This window comes from Stegostoma tigrinum, chromosome 1 (genome assembly GCF_030684315.1).
Source record: "Stegostoma tigrinum isolate sSteTig4 chromosome 1, sSteTig4.hap1, whole genome shotgun sequence".
Taxonomy (NCBI): Eukaryota; Metazoa; Chordata; class Chondrichthyes; order Orectolobiformes; family Stegostomatidae; genus Stegostoma; species Stegostoma tigrinum.
In genome coordinates this window covers 35,872,427-35,895,592 of record NC_081354.1, presented here as the reverse complement: position 1 = coordinate 35,895,592, position 23,166 = coordinate 35,872,427, and the positions used below count along the sequence as shown (strand labels likewise).

The window sequence follows — 23,166 nt, the reverse complement described above, 5'->3', positions numbered from 1 at the left end:
AACTCTGCACTTGTTTGAACTAATCAGTGCCTTTCTAAGTTTACATGCTTTTATAAAAGGGAAATGAGAGTTTTTTGAGGATATAACTAGTGGAGTAGATAAGAGAATCAATGAAAGTTTTACACCTAGATTTCCAAAACACATTTGCTAAAGGACCGTACAAGAGGTGAATTCAACAAGATGTGGGGTTAGGGGTACTATATTACCATGCATAAGGAATTCTTTAATAGTCAGGAAGCAAGGAGTATGTAAGACAAGACATGTTCAAGTTAATAGGCTGAGATGACTGGACTCCTGGAATTTCAGCTAATAATGGCTTATATAAATAATTTTGAGATGACTGGTATTTTGACCAGTTTTGATGATACAAAGCTAGGGAATAATATAAGCCATGAAGAGGAGATTTAGGTGCATAAACCCAATAGACAACAAGTAATTAGATGAAGTATATCCTGGGTAAGTGAGATTTTTGTCATTAGACTAGAAAAGTAAATTTTCTTTTAAGTCTGATGTGATTTGGATGTATTTGTACACAAAATGTAAAAAAAATTACAAGTACAGCAAACAATTAGGAAGGCAAAAGGCATTTTGGCCTTTACTGCAGGAGTACTAAGAGCACCAGAACAAATGTCCTGCTGCAGTTGTACACTGTCTTGGTAACACGTTTTGGAAGATGATGGCTTAGTGATATTACTGCTAGACCATTAATCCAGAGATTCAGGAAATGTCCTGTGTTCAAATTGTGCCAAGGCATGTTCAAACAAGTCTGGAATTAAGAGACTAATGATGACCTTGATACGACTGTCGATTGTCAGAAAACCCATCTGGTTCACCATTGTCCTTTTAAGGAAAGAAACTGCCGCCCTTAACCGGTGTGGCCTACATATGACTGCAGTCCCACAGCAATCTAATTTCCAACTTGTGTAATTTGGGATGGTCAATAAATGGTACCAAAATGAAGATTTACATGTTTGGTCCCTGGAGTGAGGATGATGTCCTATGTTGAGAGGCTCAAGAAAATTGGGCCTTTATTCTCTGAGGTTTGAAAGAATGAGGGTAGATTCTGAGAGATATTTGCACAGGTCAGGAAATCTAAATCATAAGGACAGATTCTCAGGATAAGGAGACAAACCTTTAAAAGCTGAATTGAGGAGGAATCACCTTATTCAAAAGATTGTAAGTCTTTGGAATTTTTTATCCTCAGAGGCTTTATCCCCCCTCATTCTTCTGGGAAATGTGGGTGTTGCTACATAAACCAGCACTTATTTTCCATCCCTAATTGCCCTTGAGACAGTGGTAATGAGCTGTGTTTGAGGATTTTGACCCAGTGACGTTAAAGGTATGGTGATATATTTCCAAATCAGGATGGTATGTGGCTTGGAGGGGAACTTGCAGGAAGTAGCATTCTCATGCATTCTCATGTTTTGGAAGGGGTTGTCGAAGTGGTGAACTTCTGGATGTTCCATTCTCAAATACATTTAAGAGCATGCTGAACATAGTTTTGGGACCTCTGGTAATTAAGGGACAAGGAGACTGACCAGAAATGAGGAATGGAAGGCTGAGGTTAACCCAGAGTGTATTTGAATAGCAGAGTAGGCTTGATGAGCTGTATCATCTACTCTTGCTCATATTACTTGTGTTCTTCAGATTGGACAGAAACTTTGAGTTAAAGCAGAATATCACTCGTGATGTTTTTAAGCATTCGAGCAAGTTTACTTGCCAAAAGGCCCCTCTTGCTCCTTTTTCTTAAGCTGCCTGCAATTGAACATAATGTATCAGCTGCATTTGCAGAGCTTCCGTAATCTTAAAGAGCATTTGTCACCTATCTCATTTCCTTCATGAATCCTTAAGGGGTGTGTGAGTAATAAACTTTTTTCAAATACTTTGTAGCAAAACAAACTGATGACCCTAAGTGGGAATACTTGGCAAGTCTGACAGCCTCTGGGGAGAGAAACATTTTAACTTGGTGCCCTTTCAACAGACCTGAGAAAAGTCAAAGATGTAATAGTGGATAACACAGAATGACAGGCAGGTCTATGATACAGAGGTGAACAGGAGAGTTTGAACACAAGACTCCTATAGTGCCAAATAAAATGGTAATCGTGCAGAAAAAGAAACAACAAATGTGCTGAGTGCAGTTGTGCTGCTGTCAGAAAGCAAAACAATGAGAACCAAAATATGCAAAGGAAACAAAATAGAGGGTAGAGTTATAACAAATTGTTGAATCCAGAAGGCTGTAAATTGCTAATAATGATATGATGTTGTTCCTCAAGCTGGTATTGAGCTTCACTGCCATTGCCCTGCTTCACCATTCTAAAGATCTTAGCATAAGAGTATGGTGGACAGGCTGCTGAATTCTGATGCTTGTGGACTGAATGGAGCTGTTTCAAAGTCGTAATCTACTCTGCATTTGAGCTCCAATATAGAGGAGACCACAGTGAACAAAATAGCAAATACAATAAGCTAAATTGTAAGTAGTACCGCTCCAAAAGGTTTGCTTAAAGCCTTGGGATGAGTTGAAAACACAGCTGTTTCACCTCCTGAGTTTGAACAGAAAGGTGCTTTGGGCTGTCAATGTTCTTTTGTCGTAAGGGAAGTGAAATTGGGTGTTGTGGGTGGAGTGACCCCTTCAGAATCCTAAAAGAGGAGTGGAAGATCTGTTGGGAGCTGACAAATTATGATCCATTGAACAGCAATCAGTGAGAAGACATGTGTCCTGTCTGGCTTAATTGCAGGAGACAGTGGTGGTGGAGGGTTGCTTTTCGGACTGGAGGCCTGTCACCACCAGTATTCCACAGGGTCTGAGGAAGGGTCACTGGACCTGAAACATTAACTGTCTTTTTCCTTCACAGATGCTGCCAGACCTGCTGCGCTTTTCCAGTAACTTTGATGTTTCACAGGGATTGGTTCTAGGTCCTCTTTTTTTGTTTATAATTTATATAAATAATTTGGCTGAAAGTATAGAGGCATAGTAAGTAAATTTGCAGATGACACCAAAATTGGTGGCATAGTAGACCGTGAAGAAGGTTTTTCAAGATTACAAAGGGATCTTGATTAAATGGGTCAATGGGCTGAAAAATGGCAGGAACAGTTCAATCTGGATAAATGCAAGGTATTGCATTTTAGTACAACAAATAAGAATAGGGCCTATACAATTAATGCTAGGGCCTTGGGTAGTATTGTCGAACAGAGAGACCTAGGGGTGCAGGTACATAATTCTTTGAAATTTATGTGGCATATTGACTGGTAAAAAGGCATTTGGCACACTAGCTTTAATTGCACAGTCCTTTGAATATAGGAGCTATGAAGCCATGTTGAGGTTGTATAGAACTTCGGTGAGGCCTGTTCTGGAATATTGTCCAGTTTCGGTTGCTCAGTTATAGGGAGGCTACTATTAAGTTGGAGAGGATTCAGAAGAAACTGACCAGGATGTTGCCAGATACAGAAGGCTTGAGTTATAGAGGAAGGCTGGATAGGCTGGGACTTCTTCACTGGAATGTAAGAGATTGATAGGTGACCTGATAAAAGTTTAGAAAATAATGAACGTTATAGAGACGGTTAATAGGAAAAAGACAACGAAGATGGGGGATTTCAAGACTAAGGAGCACATTAAGGTGAGAGGAGAGAAATTTGAAAAAGACATGGGGGAAAGTTTTTTTTTACACAGATGGTGGTTCGCGTGTGGAATGAAATTCCTCAGGAAGTGGTGGATGTGGTACAGTTGCAAATGTTTAAAAGTCATTTGGATAAGTACATGAAGTACTTAATTAGAGGGATACGGGCCAGGAACAGGCAGGTGGACCCAGTTTAGTTCAGCATGGACTGGTTGGACTGAAGGGTCTGTTTCCGTGCTCTGATTCTGTGGCTTGGGGATGGGGGAGAGAGAGAGCATTGATGTTGGAAATGTGATAGTTGAGAGCCCTGCCAGTCCTCGGTTTAAAAAAAACTGAAGACCCCTCAAGCACCAATGCAATCTTCCTTTCAAGTGCCATGTGAAACACACTCCCTGCTGTCCAAGCCCCAAATACTACAGTTACTTGATGACTTCCAAGGTTTTCTGCTGCTTTAGAATGTGGTACATTATTCATTTGAGAGTGCCAAATACAGAATTGGCAATCACTTTTGCAGAACTTCTGTCCATAAACATGTCTTTGAGCTTCCAGTGTCCTTGCTATCCATGCTGACATCCAATTTCCTTGGCCTACTGTACCACTGAAACACCAGTATACTACAGTGTATCATCTTCCAATTGCATGCTTAATAATTTCAGAGGTGAATCTCTATAGTTTGCCTTTTATTTTTGCTTTCAGTCAGCAGCACATCTGCTCTAAGCATATCGTTTACTTTAGCCCCACCACAAATCCTTTTGAACCTGGTAACATTAACTCTTCTATTATTCAATTTCTCCCATCTTCCTTTCTAGAACAGACCATTTTTTCTTTCCAGCCATTCCTTACTCAAAAACTGTTCTATTTCTAACTTTGCATAGTCTTTGAAAAGGGTTATTCAGAAGCCTGAGATGTTAATTCTGCTTCCTTCCCAACAGAAGCTGCCTGACCTGAATGGCTGATATTTTCTGTTTTTATTTCAAATTTCTATCATACACTGTATTCTGCTTTTTGATCCCAAAATAGCTCTCTTGCTGATGCAGAAGTGTTTGATCAAATGAGGAATTCCACTGTCTGAGATGAATTTTATTTGCTTCCTCTGGCAGCCCTGTATTGAGGCATTCCAGTGTGTGAAAGATGTCCCTCAGAAGAGAACCTTGGAAGGCGATTCATGTTCCAGTTAATGTGATATAAATTATTATAACGCACAGCACTTGTTTTTGTGGCAAGTGTATTTGTACTTTTGCAGCAGTTTGTTGGTAGGACGTTATTTCATGGTTTCTATAACCCACTAATTTAACTTGTGTTTTTTTTAAGTGACCAAAGTACAGGCAGATTTTATTGCATTGGAATTTTTTTACATGTGTGAATAGGGTATTTATATGCATCCATGTACTTTCTAGGTATCTTTACAGGCACCTTCTTATGTTCTACAACAAAAATCCTGATGTGGTGAACCAGTCTATTTTTTGTATCGACTCTGGAAGGAAAGTTATTACTGTAAAGGATCGCACTAATTTTCACCTTTATCTGAATCAACTGCCAAAAGGAGCTGCACAGATAAAACAGTTGTAAGTTAGCAAGGTGGTGTTTTGAGTTAGTCTAATGTTGAGTTGGTGTGAATACATGCATAAAGTACTGCACATTGTATAAGAAGAATATTTGTTTTTTGAAGTCGAGGTTTAAAACAGTGACTTGCTTGAGGGAGTGGGTGTCATTTCCTAAAACACCATATAACAGTTTTATTTGCCTACATTTAGAACATGTGCAATGAATGTAAAAAAAGTATAATATTTTGAATATTTTACATTCTTCATATTCTCTTTCTAATACTAAGGTGCTGATAATTTCATAATATAAAGTTTTCAAATCTGACAGCAAATTAGACTATATTCAGCACACATCTGTTTAATTTGCTTTTTATGCTTCGTGTGCCTGATCACAATTCTGCCTCACATCCAGGGCATACTGCAATATGATTCTCATTCTTAAATAAGAAGCTAATTTGTGCCCTAATTCCCTAGCAATGCCTGTAGCTGCATGCTTCTACTGCTCGAATATAAATATGAGCTTAAAAGTTCACATCCCTGTTTTACATTGATTAAAGCCTCCTTTAATCAATTGATGATAGGCATTGTTTGTGAATTGTTTGCTGACTTTACTTCAGACCATGTGTAATTCCTGTTGTTAATAAAATCTCTAAAAGTTGCTTCTAATTATATATTAATGCTCTGTGTTACTCTACTTTATGTCAGTGACCTCAACCAATTGCTTTCTTTCAATTTGATGTTATAGCATTACCTATCCTTGACAGTAGAATAGTCATTTTGATTTTCTGATGACTAGTAATTATAGTTATATTGTCACTCCACTCCTACTTGTTTTGCTTTAAGACAGAGCTTTACACTTCTGGCTGGACATTCCAATCACAACTCCTTCAGAAATATTGTGCTTTCCTTAAATCCAGTTTAATGCTTGCAGTTCAGGAGAACTGGGAGAAGTCAATTGATGCTCAGTTTTTCACAGCAGTAGTTGCCCTGTTTTGTTTTAAATGTCCAGCAGCACAGACAGCGACTTTGCCAGCTCTTGGTGAAAGGGAAAATATGTAATACAAGTATAGCAATCAGATACAAAAACCATGCTGGAGAAACTCATCGCATCTGGCAGCATTTATGGATAGTGAAACAAAATTAACATTCAAGTCTAAGATGACTCTTTATATTGGACTGGCAATGTTAACCTTACTTCCTGATTGTTGCCAGACCTGCTGAGTTCCTCCAGAACTTGTTTTGATTTCAGGCATTCGGCATCTGTAGTACTTCTGTTTCATGTAGGTAAGTGGAATATTTAAGGTTGATATTGGATCCTTCGCTGGAGAGGGAGTGTTGAAGCCAGCATGCTGGTTAGTGGGTTGGGGAGTGAGGGAGAAAGAGAGACTTGATCAATCCCGCAGTAGATGGAAAAGGGTGGTTTAGCCATATGGGAAAGAGGAGTGATCACTTAGATTTTGTAGCTGGACCTTTGGGTTAGGATCTAGTTGAATAAGGGTTCTAGGGAGATGTAGTTGGGAGTGTATGGTCAGTTGGGTCAATTTAATAGTTACCCAGGAGTTAGACTAAGTTTTAAATCTCCTGACCTGCCCTTGGTAGCTATTAGAACAGAACCTATCAAATTCTCTGGTTTAAATAGACTAAATGAAGATGCCAAGTGCAGGCGTATTGCTGATTGGAATCTTCATTTTCTTGGGCAGTTTGCTCCCAAGTGCTCTGTCAGGGATTCTACAAGATTCCAATGAACAACTGCTAACTACGTTGCAGAAATGGCTATCTGGTCATTGGAAAATCTGGTCCTTTGTCATTGGAACTGAAGTGCGATGGAACCTTTTTTTTGTCAAATGTAGCTGCAGTTTGTGAGGTAGATCTGGCCAACTAGGAAGTAAACAACTGTTACCTAATTAATTATGTAACACTTCAAAGCATGCAAGGCCTCTTCCTCCATTCATTAGAACCATAAACCTGGCTGCACCTCATCCAACAGAATGGACAGTAGGGAAGAGTCAAGTGATCTTCGCTCCATGATGAAGCCTGTTTCTTGAACCCTCACTGCAAAATTCGTTCAACTGACATGATTATTACTCTGATATTATGCAATGCAAAGTCAATTTTAGGAATAGCCGGTCATTCTCTTCTCTGGTAGAAAAAGTATTAAGATCAGAAGTTTAACAAAAGTAAAACTAGAGGCATTAATTCACCCTGATCAGATATCTTGGACATATACACCACGTGATTTATTCCAAAATGATATTTCAGTGAACTTTTAAACAAAAAAATCTCAAGGAAGTACTTAACATTATTTAATAATAATCTGGTACCCAAAGTAAATTATTGCAAGTGAAATTAATAGTTTGCTATAAACATGAATTAAAACATTTGGAATGTGCAAAGAAAACAGCATGTTAACATGTCGGGATGATTTTCTGACATCTCATGGCTCCTAAGGAGCCTTGCTGCTACTATACTATGGATACTCAGAAACACGTTAAATTATGATTTAACTTAAATCAAACTTGTTACATCTAATAATTTTCCAATTAGCAAATTTCAGCTATTCAAATCATTAAGTTATTTTCTGTGACTTGAATTTTTGTCTTTTTTCCCTTGGCCTTTTTGTTGAATGTGCTTTTGGGAAAAAAAACTTCGAAAGATTAAAGTCAAAATGTTAACTTATAGCTTCGCTTTTAAGGTTGCTTACTGACCTTTTTTTTAACTCCCTCCCGTCTACTTGGAATTTTTATTTGTAAGGGCAGTGTGTAACCTTTCCTTGTACAGGCATCTGGCTCCTCACTCGATATCTACCTTTCATACTAATAAGGAGATGGAACTTCACGTTATTTTGGATGGGAAGGTGTTTGCAATTAGTCACTGCAGTCCTGACATAACTGCTTCTAGAGTGTGTAGCATGTCGGCAAGTGATAAGCTTACTCGTTGGGAAGTACTTGGAGTTCAGGGTGCTCTACTTAGTCACTTCATTGAACCCATCTACATCAACAGTATTCTTATTGGTAAGTGGGATCTTTCAATATCAAAAATTATTAATCTGCTGAAGTACACTTGCTTTAGCCATGATGAATTAAAATATTAATGCATTTTAACTTATGCATTTTAGCATTTTGGCCCAATAGGTATTTTGCACCTTGTCAAAAGATAATGAATTTTTTTTGCTTTTTGTTAAATTTCATAAACATTTATTATAATTTATTCCCATATGCACTAAAGGTGTTTTGTTTTGTCATGCTCTAAATCTTCATGTGGAGATGTCAATGTCGGACTGGGGTGGCCAAAGTCAGAAGTCACACGACATCAAGTTATAGTCCAACAGGTTTATTTGAAATCACAAGGTTTTGGAGCATAGCCCCTTCGTCAGGTGAAGTCAGAGAAGCACACCAACATGGAATTTATAGGAAGAGAGAGATCAAAAGATCATACTAATGGTGTGAGTGGAGTGTCAAGTAATAAGTCTCCATAGGTGATCAAAAGTGTCAGACAGTGTGAGTACAATATCAACAACTGAATAGCAAACAAAGGAATGACCTATAATGTGATTAAATGAGGCAGAGAGACAATTACAGAAAAAAAACTGAAGTGGTGGTGGAGACCAACCAAATGACTGGAATAACATGATAGGTATAAGAGTCGCATGCTGAGGGTCCAATGAAAGTAATAAGTAATCCAGAACTGTACAAGTAAATTAAAGTAGGGAGATCATAACAATTTATCAAGGTGATTGTGTCAAAACAGGAAAGTAAAGGAAAATTTTACAGATACAGAACATTGTGGTGAGGTCATATCTAGCGCAACATGAACCCAAGATCACAGTTGAGGCTGTCTTCATGGGTACAGAAGTTGGCTATCAGCTTCTGCTGGATGATTCTGTCATTGTGTCTCTCAAGAGGATGATTGCCTGAAGAGCAGAGGTTGAATGTCCTTGAAATTCTGTAAAATCTTCCTTACTGTCCTATTTTTAACACTATCTCCTTGATAAATGTTATGATCACTCTACCTTAATTAGTTTGTACAGTTTTCGATTACTTTTAACTTTGGTTAGACCCTTGGCATGTGACTCTTATACCTATCATGCTATTCTAGTGATTTGGTTTGTCTGCTGCAACACTTTTTAATTTTTTAAAATTTTTTGTAATTATCTCTGAACTTCATTTAATCAGATTATAGGCCATCCTTTCACTTGTTATTCAGCTTTTGACACATTACACACACGTCTGACATTTTTGATCCCTTCAGAGACTTATGTGACCATTCCACTCGCACCATTTGTATTATCTTTTGACCTCCCTGCCTGTAAATTCTGTCTGTGGGCTTCACTGTCACTTCATCTGATGAAGGGACTAAGCTCCGAAAGCTTGTGATTTCAAATAAATCTGTTCAACTATGACCTGGTGTCAAGTGACTTTTGACTCCAAATCATGTCATTTTCATTTTCTGTCAGAATGACTGGAGGTTATTCGTGGAATATATTAATTGGGCAGAAAAGTTTTTAAATAGCTTTAATTTCATGTCTGAGAATCAGGTAAAGCCTACCATTTTACCTACATTAAAATCTGAGCTTAAAAGTGTTTTGAAGTAGAAGACATACATGCATGCCTTACAATAATCAGATGCACAGCTTAAAGGTGTAATTTCAATAACTTTGTCAATAAGTGCCATGAATTAAAAGTTGTAGATCAGTTAGATTGTTTGAACAATCAAAAAATTAATTATCCTCTTGCGGATAAAAACTGAAAGAACTACAGATGCTGTAAATCAGAGACAAAAATAGAAATTGCTGGAAAAGCTCAGGAGGTCTGGCAGCATCTGTGATGGGAAATCAGAGTTATCGTTTTAGGTCAAGTGACCCTACCTCATCGGTTCTGAGGAAGAGTTATTTGACCCAAAATGTTAACTCTGATTTCTCTCCAAGTTACCAGACCTGCTGAGCTTTTCCAGCAATTACTTTTTTTTGTCTCCTCCCCTTGTGAATGCTCAGAATATCAATAACTTAGGACAGCACTGAACACAACTTGGTTTGATGGCTGTGTTCAGGGGCAATGCCTGTAATTGGATAGAGCACCAAGTGCGCCTGTATTGAAACAGTAGCACTGAGCACTACATCGTGGTCAAGCCACTGAGTGGCAGCTGCCTGTTATAAAGCTGGCACTGCCTATATATTCACAGGGCATAAATAAACATTGGTGTAAAATCAAAGTAGCTCTGCCTGAATGAGTGAGAATTGAAGTTCTGCATCAGAGGTAGAAATGTCACACGTGCAACAGGTTGAGAACAAATGCAAAGGCAGAGCCAAGAAAAATAGATGGTTGTAATAGGTTGCAAAGAACAGACTATTAAAATAGTTATAGAATGCAAAATATGGGCAATCATTGGGGCAAATTTTACTTCCTAATGTTTACTCTGGTGCAACTAAGATTCCTGGTCAATCAGTTGTAACTGCTTTTTCAAAACAACATACCCAGCCAAATAGACCTTTCTTTTTTATTTTGAGGTCAAAACGTGGGACAAATTGAGTGTCTTATAAATTACAGTATGGAATTTGAAGCTAGTTGACAAATTGGAAGTTGATGGTGCTGGCCATTCATTGCAGCTCAGCACCTCAAATGCATCCTGTTCACTTTAGCCTGCCTGGTACCATCATGTCATACATTTTCTGAAAACCTAAGGTGGTATTGTGATAAGCTCTTTCATATTGGAAGCCAGTCTGAAAATTCTGTGTGCCAGTCAGATGGTCATCCGCACATTTGGAGAGGCATTCTGACATTCCCAAGATTCCTGTTGCTGGAAACTGATGTTACTAAGTGGGACGTGCACAGATGACTCTTAGTAGCAATCTTGAATGCCAACCTTGCTGGACACACACATTTCATTGGCTGAGCCCTGAATAAGGACAAATCAGAAGAGTTTTTAATTGCATCAAAGTGAGAAAAACCTTCAAACTTTGACATCATATTGTAGTCTTGTCACCTATTTCCTCTAACCTTTACAAGGAGCGTGAAGTAGAAAATCTGAAATATAAGGTCTCAAAAGGTAACAAAGTAGAATCACTGGATACATTATCAGTAGTTTCCTGAAGGGGAAATAAACTAGATTTTGAATAGTTAGTGCAACTTCTACTGGATTTTTTTCCTGGAGGAATCTAAACAACCTGCTTTTACCTCAACTTTACCAATCTGGCATTTATAATGGGCATCTCAGTTGTTTACCAGCAAATGGATTACAATGAATTAATTATTAAAACAGATCATAACTGATGTAAGTTGAGAATAAAGTCATGGGGTGGAATTTTCTAAGCCATGGAACAACACCGGACAATGGCAAGTCAGTAAAATGTGGCAAGATCGAGAAGAAATAGAGCAAAGAAAGTCATTTTCTGCCAAGGTTTAAGTGAGGTGAGATCTCACTAGTGAGCAGTGAGGGACCTATATGCATGCATTAATAACTAGTGAGACTAGACAGCCACAATTATCAGCCTGAACGGTACCTGGCAGCAGCAACTGCCTGCCCCTGCATCAACCTCACCACATCATAACACATCACTGACTCGTTTTATTGTGCAATTTACCATTTCACCACTGTGCAGGTGTCACACTACTTTGCACACAGGAACTGGCACCCATCTCATGCATCAGAACAGGTTCCTGGGCCTTTAGCTTCCTTTCTTGGCACCTAGTCACTTTGAGCCTATTTGAATACTCAGGATCACTGTCTGACCTTTTTAGTGCATTGCTGTTTCACTCAGAATTTAACAGGCTTATGGTACTTCTAACTTGCCTTTTAGCCCAGCCATAAAGCCAGGCAGCTTGTCATTTTTTGCCAGTGATGATTGGTTACAGTAGACATGTGGCACATCAGTATATGGCAGCGACTTATGTGGCAAACAACTGCATGCACTGCAACCACATGGCCATGTCTCAAGGCGAAAGGAATGTAATCTTCAGTGGAGTTGTAGGGTTTTTACAGCATAGCTAAAGGCCCTTTAGCCCAACTTGTCCATACTGCCCAATTTTCACAAATCAACTAGTCCCATTTGCCTGAGTTTGATCTATATTTCCCATACCTATACCCCACCTATTTGTGTGTCTGAATGTTTTCTTACATGATGAAATTGTATTCTCCACCACCACTACCTCTGGCATCCTGTTCTAGATACTCACCACCCTCTGTGAAAAAATTGCCCTTTTGGATTCTTTTATATCTGTCCCCTGTCACCTTAAACCTATGCACTCTAGTTTTAGACAACTTTACGATGGGGAAAAGCAGTTGGCTATCTACCTAGTTGATGCCCCATGATTTTATGGACTTCAATAAGGTCACCTCTCAGTTTCCTAGACTTCAGAGGGGAAACAAAGTCCTGGCCTATCCAAGCTCTCCTTATAACCTAGACCTTCCAGTCTAGGTTGCATCTTAGTAAATCTTTTCTGCACTGTTTCGAGTTTAATATGCCTTCTGTAGTAGGGCGATCAGACCTGCAGGCAGTACTCCAGATGCAGCCTTACCAACATCTTGTACAGCTGTAATAAGATATTCTAACTCCTATACCCGATTCGGTGACCAACGAAAGCAAGCTTGCCAAAAGCCACCTTCACCATCCTTTCTGTGATTCCATTTTCAAGGAGATATGAACCTCTCTCTAGATTTCTTAACACTCTCCCCATTGACCGTGTAAGTCCTGCCTTGGTTTGACCTATCAAAAATGCAACACCTTGTATTTACCTAAACTTTATTTGCCATTTTTCAGCCCACTGGCCCAGTTGATCAAGATCTCACTCTATTCCCGAATAAACTTCAGTATACCAGCAATCATGGTGTCATCTGCAAATTTATTAACCGTACCTTCTAAATTTTTATCCAAATCATTCATATAAATTACAAATAACAGTAGACACAGACATTGATCCCTGAAACACAACCCTCTTTCAATTGCCCTCCATCTTCTACCTTCAAGCCAATTTTGTGTCCGGTTGTCTAGCTGTCCCTGGATCCTGTGAGATTTAAGTTTTCTCAACAGCCCACCCTGTGGTACCTTGTCGAAGGCCTTGCTAAAGTTCATGTAGACAACATCTGTTGCACCACCCATCTACTTTCTTGGACAACCCTTCAAAAAACTCAGTCAAATTTGTGAGACACTATTTCCCACGCACATAGCTACATTGGTTATCCCTAATCAGTCTGTGCCTCTCCAACTGTTCATCGAACAATTCATCCACTTCACCAACACCTTCCATCCCAACCTCAAGTTCACCTGGGCCATCTCCAAACCATCCCTCACCTTCCTGGACACCTCAGTCTCCATCTGAGGTAACCAGCTAGAAACTGATGTCCATTTCAAGCCCACTGACGCCCACAGCTACCAAGAATACACCACCTCCCACCGACCCTCCTGCAAAAATTCCATTCCCAATTCCTCCGCCGCATCTGCTCCCAAGATGAGGCATTCCACTCCCGCACATCCCAGATGTCCACGTTCTTCAAGGACCGCAACATCCCCTTGCAGTGGTCGAGAACGCCCTTGATCTCGTCTCCCGCATTTCCCACAACACATCCCTGACACCCCGCCCCCGTCACAACCACCCCCAGAGGATCCCCCTCATTCTCTCGTACCACAACCACCCATACAATGTATCATCCTCCGACACTTGTGCCGTCTACAATCCGACCCCACCACTCAAGACATTGTTCCATCCCCACCCTGGTCTGCCTTCCGGAGAGACCGCTCTCTCTGCGACCCCTTGTCCGCTCCACACTCCCCTCCAACCCCACCACACCCGGCACCTTCCCCTGCAACCACAGGAAGTGCTGCACTTGCCCCCTCACCCCTATCCCAGGCCCCAAGATAACCTTCTGTATCAAGCAGATGTTCACCTGCACATCTGCAAATGTGGTATATTGTATCCATTGCACCCGGTGTGGCTTCCTCTACATTGGGGAAACCAAGCGGAGGCTTGGGGACTGCTTTGCAGAATACCTCCGCTCGGTTCGCAACAAACAATTGCACCTCCGAGTCGCGAACCATTTCAACTCCCCCTCCCATTCCTCAGATGACATGTCCATCATAGGCCTCCTGCAGTGCCACAATGATGCCACCCAAAGGTTGCAAGAACAGCAACTCATATTCCACTTGGGAACCCTGCAGCCCAAAGGTATCAATGTGGACTTCACAAGCTTCAAAATCTCCCCTTCCCCTACTGCATCCTAAAACCAGTCTAGCCTGTCTCTGCTTCCCTAACCTGTTCTTCCTCTCACCCATCCCTTGCTCCCACCTCAAGCTGCACCTCCACTTCCTACCTACCACCTCCATCTGCTTCCTTGCCCTGTCCATCTTCCCTGAACTGACCTATCACTCCTCACCTATACTCTCCTCTCCACCTATCATCTTTTCTCTCCATCTTCGGTCCACCTCCCTGTCTCTCCCTGTTTATTCCAGTTCCCTCTCCCCATCCCCCCTCTCTGATGAACGATCTAGGCCCAAAACTTCAGCTTTTGTGCTCCTGAGACGCTGCTTGTCCTGCTGTGTTCATCCAGCTCCACACTTTGTTATCTTGGATTCTCCAGCATCTGCAGTTCCCATTATCACGTGCCTCTCCAAATGCCTGACTCAGAATGCCTTCTAACAATTTACCCACCATAGATGTTAGGCTCACCAGTCTGTAGGTCAGAGGCATTTCCTTGCAGCCTTTCTTAGCACAACATTAGCGATCTTCCAATCTTCAGGCGTGTCACACATGGCTGTTTATAATACAAATATCAAAATTTCCTGTCTAGCCTCCCACAAAGTCCTGGGATACACTTCTTCATGTCCTAGAAATTTATCTATCTTAATCTGTTTTAAGACTTGCAGCATCACCACTTCTTTAATGTGGACTCTCTTCAAGACATCACTATTTCCCAAGTTCCTTATCATCCATGCCTTTCTCGACAGTAAATACTGACACAACATATTCGTTTAAGATCTCAACCATCTGATGTGGCTTTGCACTTAGGTGAACTTGCCCCTTTTAGGAGGCCCAATTCTCTCCCTAGTCACTGTTTTGCCCTTCCAACAGAGGGTGCTGCTGAGAAGTACCTCTGGAGGATTTGGTGAGGAGTTGGCTCAGTCACTGCAACTAGGGAGGGAGTCACAGAAGAGCCCGTGCCACAGATTGCAAGAGCATCCACTAGCAGGAACTGCTGAGAAGCAGCTAAGGATGATTCTGGGAGGAGTCTGCTCAGTCACCGCGACTAAGGAGAAGAGCACAGAGCTGGTGTCCGAATGGTGCAAGAGTATTCAACAGAGGGTGGTGCTGAGGAGGATTCTGGGAGGAGTCAGCTTAGTCACTAGCAGCTGCATGGGAGTGAATAAAAAGAAGGCCCAACTTCTAGCTGAGTGGCCATTTTGAGTGGTGCTCATGGGGGTTTAAGTATGGGTTTTGGTGAATGGTTCCATGAGGAGTATGATCAACATTTGAGGTAAGCTCAAGGTAAGATTCTGATCTGTTATACTTTGAAGGGTCAGAGATAGCAGTTGGGGCAGTGGTATGCTGCTCCTGTCAGATGTGGGAGATCAGGGAACTGTCTAGTGTCCCTGAGAAATATGTCTGCAAGGAAGTGTGACCAGCTGCAGCTGCTCACATACCACATGGTTTGGAGCAGCATTTAGACACATTGACAGACTTACAAGGCCCAGAGTGAGGTAGACACTAATTACAGTGTGACAGTAATGACACCATAGGTTCTGTGAGGCAGATGGGTGATAGCCTGGAGAGGCAAGCAGGTAGTAAAGGAGTCTCCTGTACCTATTCCCTTTTCAAACAACAATACTGTTTTGGATACTGTTGAGGGGATAGCCTCTCAGGGGAGTCCGACAGCAGCCAGGCCTGTGGCACCATGACTGGCTGTGCTTAGACTAGGGTCGGGCAAAGTCCAAGTGGGTGCTGACTCTAGTCAGCACAGATGGGCATTTCTGTGGCAGTGATCAAGACTCTCGGATGGTGTATCGCCTTCCTGGTGCCAGGGCCGAGGATGTCTGAGTGGTTGCATGAAATTCTTGAGGGGATGAGTGAGCAACCAGAGCCATTATACACAATAGTACCAGTGACATAGGTAGAAAAAGGGATGAGGTCCTGAAAGTGATTATAGGGAGTTAGGCAGAATTTTAAAATGTAGTCATTCCCGGATTACTGCTGGTGCCACATGTTAGTGAGAGGATAGGAGGATTTGGGAGATGAATGTGTGGGTTGAGAGCTGGGGCAGGGATTCAGGTTCATGGATAATTTGGGGTCTTTTCTGGGATAGAGGATATCTGTACAAGAGGGACAAGTTACACCTGAACTGGGGAAAAAAAACTGATGTCCTTGTGGGGAGATTTGCTAGAGCCACTTGAAGGTTTAAACTAGACTGTAATGGGGAGTGGGTTCTGGATCAAAAAAGAAGTTTGAGGACAAAACAGAAGTTAATGAAGGCAAGTTAAATAGCAAATGTAGTATTGATAATCTAGCACTAACAGGGCAGGCAAGAGCAAGGCAGGAAACAAGGGAAACCTGCGTCAAACTGCATTTATTTCAATGCAAGAGGCCTCACAGGTAAGGCAAATGAACTCTGGCATGGTTGGGTACACAGGACTGGGATATTATAGCTCTTACAGAAATGTGGCTGAGGGAGAGAGAGGACTGGCAGCCCAATGGTCAAAGGTACAGACGTTATGTGAAGGACAGAAGGGGAAGTGAAGTTGTGTTTTTGATTGGGGAGAACATCACAGCAGTGCCGAGAGGGGACATCCTTGAGTATAAGTCTATATGAGGAGATCATGTTGATAGCATTGCACTATAGACCTCCCAGTCGTCAGCGAGATTGAGGTGCAAGTATATGAGGGGATTGTTGATGGTTACAAGAATATTAGAATTGTAATAGGGGATTTTAATTTTCCTAACATTGACTGGGATTGCCATGGTGTTAAGGACTTGAATGGAGAGAAATTTTAGTCTTCAGGAAGAATTTCACATTCAGTGCATTGAACATAGAACATTACAGCACAGTACAGGCCCTTCGGCCCTCGATGTTGTGCCGACCTGTCATACTGATCTGAAGCCGATCTAACCTACACTGTTCCATGTACGTCCATATGCTTGTCCAATGACGACTTAAATGTACCTAAAGTTGGTGAATCTACTACCGTTGCAGGCAAAGCGTTCCATTCCCTTACTACTCTGAGTAAAGAAACTACCTCTGACATCTGTCCTATATCTTTCACCCCCTCAATTTAAAGCTATGCCCCCTCGTGCTTGCCGTCACCATCCTAGGAAAAAGGCTCTCCCTATCTAACGCTCTGATTATTTTATATGTTTCAATTAAGTCACCTCTCAACCACCTTCTCACTAATGAAAACAGCCTCAAGCCCCTCAGCCTTTCCTCGTAAGACCTTCCCTTCATACCAGGCAACATCCTAGTAAATCTCCTCTGCACCCTTTCCAAAGCTTCCACATCCTTCTTACAATGCGGTGACCAGAACTGTACACAATACTCCAAGTGCGGCCGCACCAGAGTTTTGTACAGCTTCACCATAACCTCTTGGTTGCGGAACTCGATCCCTCTATTAATAAAAGCTAAAACACTATGCCTTCTTAACAGCCCTGTCAACCTGGGTGGCAACTTTCAAGGATCTGTGTACATGGACACCGAGATCTCTTTGCTCATCTACACTGCTAAGAATCTTACCATTAGCCCAGTACTTCGCCTTCCGGTTACTCCTACCAAAGTGCATCACCTCACACTTGTCTGCATTAAACTCCATTTGCCACCTCTCAGCCCAGCTCTGCAGCTTATCTATGTCTCTCTGCAACCTACAGCATCCTTCGTCACTATCCACAACTCCACCGACCTTAGTGTCGTCTGCAAACTTACTAACCCATCCTTTCTACGCCCTCATCCAGGTCATTTATAAAAATGACAAACAGCAGTGGACCCAACACTGACCCTTGCGGTACACCACTAGTAACTGGTCTTCAGGATGAACATTTCCCATCAACTACCACCCTCTGTCTTCTTTCAGCAAGCCAATTTCCGACCCAAACTGCTATATCTCCCACAATTCCATTCCTCCGCATTTTGTACAAGAGCCTATTGTGGGGAACCTTATCGAATGCCTTGCTGAAATCCATATACACCACATCAACCAGTTTACACTCATCTACCTGTTTGGTCACCTTCTCAAAGAACTCAATAAGGTTTGTGAGGCACGACCTTCCCTTCACAAAACCATGCTGACTATCCCTAATCAATTTATTCTTTTCTAGATGATTATAAATCCTATCCCTTATAACCTTTTCTAACACTTTACCAACAACTGAGGTAAGGCTCACTGGACTATAATTACCAGGGTTGTTTCTACTCCCCTTCTTGAACAGGGGAACTACATTTGCTATCCTCCAGTCATCTGGCACTATTCCTGTAGACAACGACGAGTTAAAGATCGAGGCCAAAGGCTCGGCAATCTCCTCCCTGGCTTCCCAGAGGATCCGAGGATAAATCCCATCCGGCCCAGGGGACTTATCTATCTTCACCTTCTGAAGGATTTCTAATACCTCTTCCTTCTGAACCTCAATCCCACCTAGTCTAGTAGCCTGTATCTCAGTATTCTCCTTGACAACATTGTCGTTTTCTAGAGTGAATACTGTTGAAAAATATTCATTTAGCGCTTCCCCTATCTCATCTGACTCCACACACAACTTACCACTACTATCCTTGATTGGGCCTAATCTTACTTTCATCATTCTTTTATTCCTTAAATACCTATAGAAAGCTTTAGGGTTTACCCTGATCCTATCCGCCAACAACTTCTCGTGTGTCCTCCTGGCTCTTCTGAGCTCTCTCTTTAGGTCTTTCCTGGCTACCTCGTAGCCCTCAAGTGCCCTAACTGAGCCTTCACATCTCATCCTAACATAAGCCTTCTTCCTCTTGACCAGAGATTCCACCTCCTTCGTAAACCACGGCTCCCGCAGTCTACAGCTTCCTCCCTGCCTGACGGGTACATATTTATCTAGGACACACAGGAGCTTTTCCTTGAATAAGCTCCACGTTTCTAATGTGCCCATCCCCTGCAGTTTCCTTCCCCATTCTATGCTCCCTAAATCTTGCCTAATCTCATTGTAATTGCCTTTCCCCCAGCTATGACTCTTGCCCAGTGGTATACACCTATCCCTTTCCATCACTAAAGTAAACGTAACAGAATTGTGATCGCTATCACCAAAGTGCTCACCTGCTTCCAAATCTAACACCTGGCCAGGCTCATTACCCAGTACCAAATCTAATGTGGCTTCGCCCCTTGTTGGCCTATCTACATACTGTGTCAGGAAGCCCTCCTGCACACACTGGACAAAAACTGACCCATCTGTAGTACTCTAACCATAGTGTTCCCAGTCAATATTTGGAAAGTTCAAGTCCCCCATGACAACTACCTTGTCTCTCTCACTCCTATCGAGAATCATCTTTGTGGCTCTGTTAAAGGGGAAAAACTTGACCGCCTCCTGGGAAATATAGTAGGGCAAGTGACAGAACTGTTAGTAGGGGAGCACTTTGGGGCCAGTTACCATACTTCCATTAGTTTCAAAATAGCCATGGAAAAGGATAGATCTAGTCCACAAGTTAAAGTTCTAAATTGGGGCAAGGCTAATTTTGATGGTCTTAGATCGGAACCTTAAAAAGGTATTGAGGGGTGCTGTTTGCAGGTAAAGGTATATCTGATAAGTGGGAGGCTTTCAAAAGTGAGTTTGAGGGTTCGTGGCCAGTGTGTTCCTGTTGTAGTGAAGGGTAATGTTGGAAGGTATAGGGGAACTTGGATGACTAGAGTTATTGAGACCCTGGGCAATAGTGGACAGACTGTCATTAGCTACAGAGTCCCATTCAAGTCAATTAAGGGCATTGTGATATCAGTCCAGGGGCCTGGACATGGCCAGTTGGCTGCCTGAGGTGTTCAGGGTCAGGGACCCTATTTTATTACAGTTGGAGAATAGGCCATGAGTGGCCCTGCACTGCCAAAGTAGCTTGTCCCAGGACTAGCGGTAAGTCACTTGGGAGCGATATCTGTTTCCCTGTGAATGGTCGCAGTCTTCACCAAACTCTGGGATCTGAAAGGGACCAGATATTTTTCATTTTTTTGGGAACTTGTAAACTTGAATTGAAATTGGTTTGCAGTATGTGGATAAAAACTGGAAAATTTTGCAAGTTGAAAGTCAAGATACGTATTGTTAAGTGCTGCATAAGTTGTTGCCTTTAAGATACAAAAGAATGGAAAATTTGAGACTGAATGGTGCCAAGAATCTATTGAGTTAGAGAAATTTTGTCAATTTACAGCTTTTTGATTGGCTGAACTACGATATTAAAAATGACTACGTACAAGCGCAGCGGAGAGGTGAAAACATCCACCCCCGTGCGCCTCTCTGTCTGTGTGCGCCTCTCTGTCTGTGTGCGCCTCTCTGTCTGTGTGCGCCTCTCTGTCTGTGTGCGCCTCTCTGTCTGTGTGCGCCTCTCTGTCTGTGTGCGCCTCTCTGTCTGTGTGCGCCTCTCTGTCTGTGTGCGCCTCTCTGTCTGTGTGCGCCTCTCTGTCTGTGTGCGCCTCTCTGTCTGTGTGCGCCTCTCTGTCTGTGTGCGCCTCTCTGTCTGTGTGCGCCTCTCTGTCTGTGTGCGCCTCTCCCTCCACCTGTAACCTGTCCTCTGAGGAACCTGGACAGAATATCCAACAAAACTTAAAAGAACTCTGCAAACAAAAGGCCTAAACCTACCTAGTCAATTATTAAGTCAAACAGCAGTCAACACCATACATTGCATACAAAAGGACTGAGACAAAAAGAACTTTCCAGTTGTGGTCTGGACCTGCCATCTTGGAAATTTTGTTTCCTCTGTCTAATTTCTACCTATTAGTATATGTGTATAACTCTGTCTTCTGTTTTTCTGAATTATAATTACGTGTTTGGGGTTTGAAGGAGTATATTTTAAACTGTATGACTTAAAAATAACTTTTTCACTTGTTACAATAAACTGTTTTTACTGGAACTGAAGTATCTTGGTTGCTTCTGTTCTGGATAGCAGTCTGGTAAGTTGGCCATTTTGGTGGCTTCATTGGAATTTTGTTTTATGTATCTACACGTTTTGTGATTACATGTGCAACAGTGGGGCAAGCTTATCAGCACACTTTCCCAGCTAAATTTGTATAGATTTCTCCCTGCATAGAGGAAAGAAAAACTAGTGTCAGGCACCTCGACACCCATGTTGGCCTTTTATGACCTATTGTCAGCCATTTTCTTAACCAGTAAATCAAAAGGTGGGATTGAGTAAGATGAAAGCTGTTAGTGGTGTTGTAGGTGGGATAAAGGTACCCCGTTTGACTGTGAAGGAAACAGTGGCCAGGAAAATATTGAGCTGGGTGAGAGCCACAAAGGGATATAACAATTGGAGTGGTACACCATGAGCTTTGGTGATTAGTATGTGCAAGAGCAGAGTTTTAGCTGAGAGTAGGAGCAGAGAGAAGATGGTGGCAGTTAACTCTTGTGGCGTGTAGAAGGTTGTTAACCTCCTTGGAGTATTGTTGCTCCTTCTTGTGAGCGAGGGAGGGAAGATCTTAGAATAAGGGATCACTCATTTAACACAGGTGCAGAGGAATTGATTCTCAGAGTAGTTTATCTGTAGAATTCTCAAATGCTGATGAGCCTGGGTTTTGCAGCATTCTTAAGGTTGAGTAAATAGATTTTTTTAATCTGTAAGGGCTTCAAGCGTTACGAGGAAAAGGCAGGAAAGGAGTTGAAAATTATCATCACAGAACCACAATTCTTACAGCGCAGAAGACAGCTATTTGGCCCATTGTACCTCCACCAGTTCTTCTACCTAATGCCAACCTCCTACCTTTTTCATTTATCACTGCACATTTGTTCTATCCAAATTATTATCCATTGTCTCTGTCTTAGCAACAATCTCATTGAATGAGAGCAGACTTAGTCATCATCATGCAGCACAGAAATAGCCTCTTGGGCCCAAGTTGTTGATCCCAACCAGGTTTCCCAACTAAAGCAGTCCCACTTTCCTATGCTGGCCCATATCCATCTCGATGGGCCTAATAGCCTACTTTAGCTCCAATGCCTTATGATCTGACGCTTTTCAGACAGTGGACACTACAGTGACTCAGATGGCTGCTTCACACCTGGCTGGTAGGGTCTGGCCCCATTGTTTCCTCTAATGGTCTTGAGGAAAAAGGCACTCCTTTCCCCTGCAGCATCCACCAGAGTATCCAGATCCCCCTCAGTGAAGTGGGTATCAACTGTTCTATCTGCTATCTCTATGGTCATTCTTCCCATTATGTGCATGGTAAAGAGCAATTCCTGACTTGCAGCATTTGAGCTATTGCATGGCTGGGATTTAAATATGGCCTAGACAGTGAGAAACCTGGCAAGCTCTAACAGTGACAATTTGGTAGTGAGTTTTGAGAAGATTTGTAGCTCAGGTTGAGGTTCTGGATGTGAATTTGCTCACTGAGCTGGAAGGTTCGTTTTCAGACGTTTCGTCACTTTTTTTTATTTAAAAAAAATATATACTTTATTCATAAGATGTACAAAAAATAAAACATTTATACACCTACCCAGTCATGCAAGCCGCTCCAGGTTACCCGGGGGTATGTACACCAACTAAAGGGAAAAAAAAACAAGGCAAAGAAAATACCCCGGCAGTCGTCACCCCGCACAGTCCCCGTTGGCCCCCTGACCAGTTGGGGAGGGCGGCAGCTGGGCTCAGTTAGCAGGTAGGGCCCTTTTTTCCGTTCTGAATGAGGGGTTTCATACGGTGGTCTTTCCCCACCGCGCCTTGGCGGCGGCCTGCCCCAAGCTTTAGCGCGTCCCTCAGCACGTAGTCCTGGACCTTGGAGTGCGCCAGTCTGCAACACTCAGTCGGGGTCAGTTCTTGCAGCTGGCAGACCAGCAAGTTGCAGGCAGACCAAAGAGCGTCTTTCACCGCATTGATGGCCCTCCAGGCGCAGT

General features: G+C 42.1%; 1 protein-coding gene across 8 annotated transcripts in view; it reads left to right on the top strand.

Moving 5' to 3' along the window:
- The window catches only part of adad1 (adenosine deaminase domain containing 1 (testis-specific)), a 111,280-nt gene that overhangs the window by 48,051 nt on the left and 40,063 nt on the right, over positions 1–23,166 (top strand). For all 8 annotated transcript variants that reach the window (XM_048545585.1, XM_048545611.1, XM_048545548.1 and 5 more), the window contains 2 exons: positions 5,012–5,179; positions 7,937–8,169. In XM_048545585.1, the coding sequence (XP_048401542.1) occupies positions 5,012–5,179; positions 7,937–8,169 (401 nt within the window). The remainder of the gene's footprint in view (positions 1–5,011; positions 5,180–7,936; positions 8,170–23,166) is intronic.